The 3,169-nt window shown below is 42.9% G+C and overlaps 1 protein-coding gene across 1 annotated transcript; it reads left to right on the top strand.

Annotated features, from left to right (window-relative positions):
• The first annotated feature begins 583 nt into the window (after positions 1 to 583).
• LOC145802177 (uncharacterized) lies at positions 584 to 2,428 on the top strand. Its single transcript, XM_082894844.1, has 2 exons — positions 584 to 2,035; positions 2,150 to 2,428. Exons 1-2 carry the CDS (start codon positions 584 to 586, stop codon positions 2,426 to 2,428), a joined length of 1,731 nt encoding a protein of 576 aa, XP_082750970.1.
• The last annotated feature ends 741 nt before the right edge of the window (positions 2,429 to 3,169 follow it).

Below are 3,169 nucleotides of genomic sequence, written 5' to 3'. Positions count from 1 at the left end.
ATCTCACACACGAATCCATTGAGCCTTAGGATGTCTAGAAAAGACTTAGGCATCATGTATGACATCCTAGAACGTATGAGAGATCGATGGCAACGTTTAGTGTACTCTACTAATGCTAACAATTTGAATTATGTTTATTGGATATACTTGAATGATATGCAGGTTATGGTGAGAACAAGGGCAGAAGATCCAGAAGATGCTACTGCAGCATGGTTAGACCGAATGGAAAGAATGATGATGGAAATGGCGGAGACCTTAAGGCAACAACAGTAACAACCGCAACCGCCTCTGCCACCGGTACCTCCACCTACAGTACAAGACTTCCGTGTTGAGGACCGAACCATTACACTCACAAAGGAGTTTAAAAAGATGAAACCACCGTCATTTAAGGGAGGAATAGAGCCGATGAAAACTGAAGCATGGGTGCTGGGAATAGAGAAATTGTTCGAAGTATTTCCATGTACTGAAGTCCAGAAAGTGCAACTTGCTGCCTTTACTCTTGAAGACGAGGCGTGAAGATGGTGGATGCTTACGAGAACGGTGCATCAGGACTTAACATGGGATAGATTTTTGGAGTTGTTCTATGATAAGTACTTCCCCCAAAGTATGCGAGATAAAAAAAGTGACTGAATTTGAGACCCTTAGACAAGGAAGTAAGACTGTTGCTGAATATGAAGCCCAATTTGTAGAACTAGCTCGGTTTGTGCCTCATATGGTGGATACGGACTATAAGAAGGCACGAAAATTTAAAAGGGGATTACGGAGTGCTATTTTAGACCGGGTCAATATGTTAAAGCTACCTACATATGTTGATGTATTAGAAAGGGCCGTTATAGCAGAAGGAAATCTTACTGTGCAGAATCGGATTTCCGAGTGGAAAGGGAAGAGGCAGAACAATCAATGGTCAAAGGGAGCAATTACGCCACCACATAAGGAGCTTAATTCAGGGAACTCTAGCACCACCACCCCTGCTCAAAACTCCAGTCCTGTGTGTCCAGACTGTGGAAGGCTGCATCGTGGGACTTGCCACTGGAAGACTGGAGCTTGTTTTAAGTGTGGTAAAACGGGTCATTTGGTAAGGGATTGCCCACAGTGGACTCAACAAAAGGGCACTAGGACTGACACTAGTTCCGCGAGATCTACACCAACCCCTAACGCAAAGGCAGCCGCTAAACCTACGAATAATCAAGATACTGCAAGGCAAGGTAGGGTGTTCGCATTAGCTCCAGGTGATGTACAAAACGCGGCAACAGTGGTGTCAGGTACATTTATTGTTCATGGTCATTCTGAGCATGTATTGTTTGATTCTGGCTCCACCCACTCTTTTGTGTCGAAATTATTTGCTCCTAATTTAGACAAAACTGGGGAGAATTTGTCTTATATGTTGTGTGTGTCTTCTCCTTTGGGAGATTCTATGCTCTGTGCTTCTGTGTACTTAGCTTGTGAACTTCAACTTGGGGATATTCGGGTGTATGCTAATCTATTACCTCTCGACATGACCTATTTTGATGTTATTCTGGGAATGGATTGGCTGAGTGATTATGGTGCTATTATAAACTGCTTGACTAAGCAAATTAATTTCTACCCTCCGGGCCAAGCAGAGTCTATTGTTCAGGGACAGGAAGTAGCTTCGCCACCTTATCTGATTTCGGCAATAAAGGCTTGTAAGTTGATTCAAAAAGGGTGTTGGGGGTATTTATGTAGTATTTTGGAGGGGCAAGTGATGAATGGGGATATTGACGTGATTCCAGTGGTTCGTGAATTTCCGGATGTTTTTCCCGAAGAATTGCCAGGACAATTGGTAGACCGTGAAATTGAGTTTATCATTGATGTGGCGCCAGGAACTCAACCTATCTCTAAGACTCCGTATAGGATGTCGCCAGCTGAAATGAAAGAATTAAAGATTCAATTACAGGATTTGCTTGATAAAGGATTTATCCATCCGAGTGTATCTCCTTGGGGTGCGCCAGTTTTATTTGTGAAAAAGAAGGACAGAACACTTCGGCTATGTATCGATTATAGGGAACTCAATAAGGTAACAATCAAAAACAAGTACCCCTTACCACTAATTGATGATCTATTTGACCAGCTACAAGGGGCACAAGTTTTCTCAAAAATTGACCTACGGTCTGGATACCATCAATTGAAGGTTAAAGCTGATGATGTGGAGAAGACAACTTTTCGCACTCGGTACGGCCATTACGAATTTCTAGTTATGCTCTTTGGAGTTACTAATGCACCAGCAGCATTTATGGATTTAATGAATCGTGTTTTTAAACCTTACCTGGACGAGTTTGTGGTGGTCTTCATCGATGATATTCTTATATACTCAAAGAGTGCAGAGGCTCACGAGGATCATCTTCGCCTAATCCTTCAAACACTCCGGGAGAAGAAATTGTATGCAAAGCTAAAGAAATGTGAATTCTAGCTACAAGAGGTGGCATTTCTGGGGCATGTAGTAACCAAGGAGGGAGTCTCTATTGATCCGCACAAAATTGAGGCGATTGTGACTTGGCCAACTCCTACCAACGTAACTGAGGTGCGTAGTTTCATGGGATTAGATGGGTATTACAGAAGGTTTGTTCAAAATTTCTCCAAAATCGCTGTGCCGCTTACACAATTGACTCGAAAGGGAGTTGCGTTTGAATGGTCAGAGGGACGGGAATCTGCTTTCCAAGAATTGAAAACAAAGTTGACTACAGCACCAGTTCTGGCCTTACCATCCGGTACCGAAGGGTTTATCATTTACAGTGATGCTTCACACAAAGGGCTTGGTTGTGTACTTATGCAAAATGGACGCGTTATCGCTTATGCCTCCCGACAACTAAAACCCCACGAGAGGAATTATCCTACACACGACCTAGAGTTAGCGGCAGTAGTTTTTGCTTTGAAAATATGGCGGCACTATCTCTATGGCACGACCTGCGAAGTCTACACCGATCACAAAAGTCTCAAGTACCTTTTTACCCAGAAGGAATTGAATATGCGGCAGCGGCGATGGTTAGAGTTAATTAAAGATTATGACTTACAGATCCATTACCATCCTGGTAAAGCCAACACAGTTGCAGACGCACTTAGTCGGAAGAATACGGGAGATTTGGCAAACCTATTGACGGAGAAAAAGGAGCTGAAGATTGAATTAGATAAAATGAATGTGAACCTTGTAGTA

Source organism: Camellia sinensis, chromosome 11 (genome assembly GCF_055761805.1).
Source record: "Camellia sinensis isolate YWXY chromosome 11, ASM5576180v1, whole genome shotgun sequence".
NCBI lineage: Eukaryota > Viridiplantae > Streptophyta > Magnoliopsida > Ericales > Theaceae > Camellia > Camellia sinensis.
The sequence above is the reverse complement of the archived record's forward strand: the minus strand, read 5'-3'. Positions and strand labels throughout refer to the sequence as shown.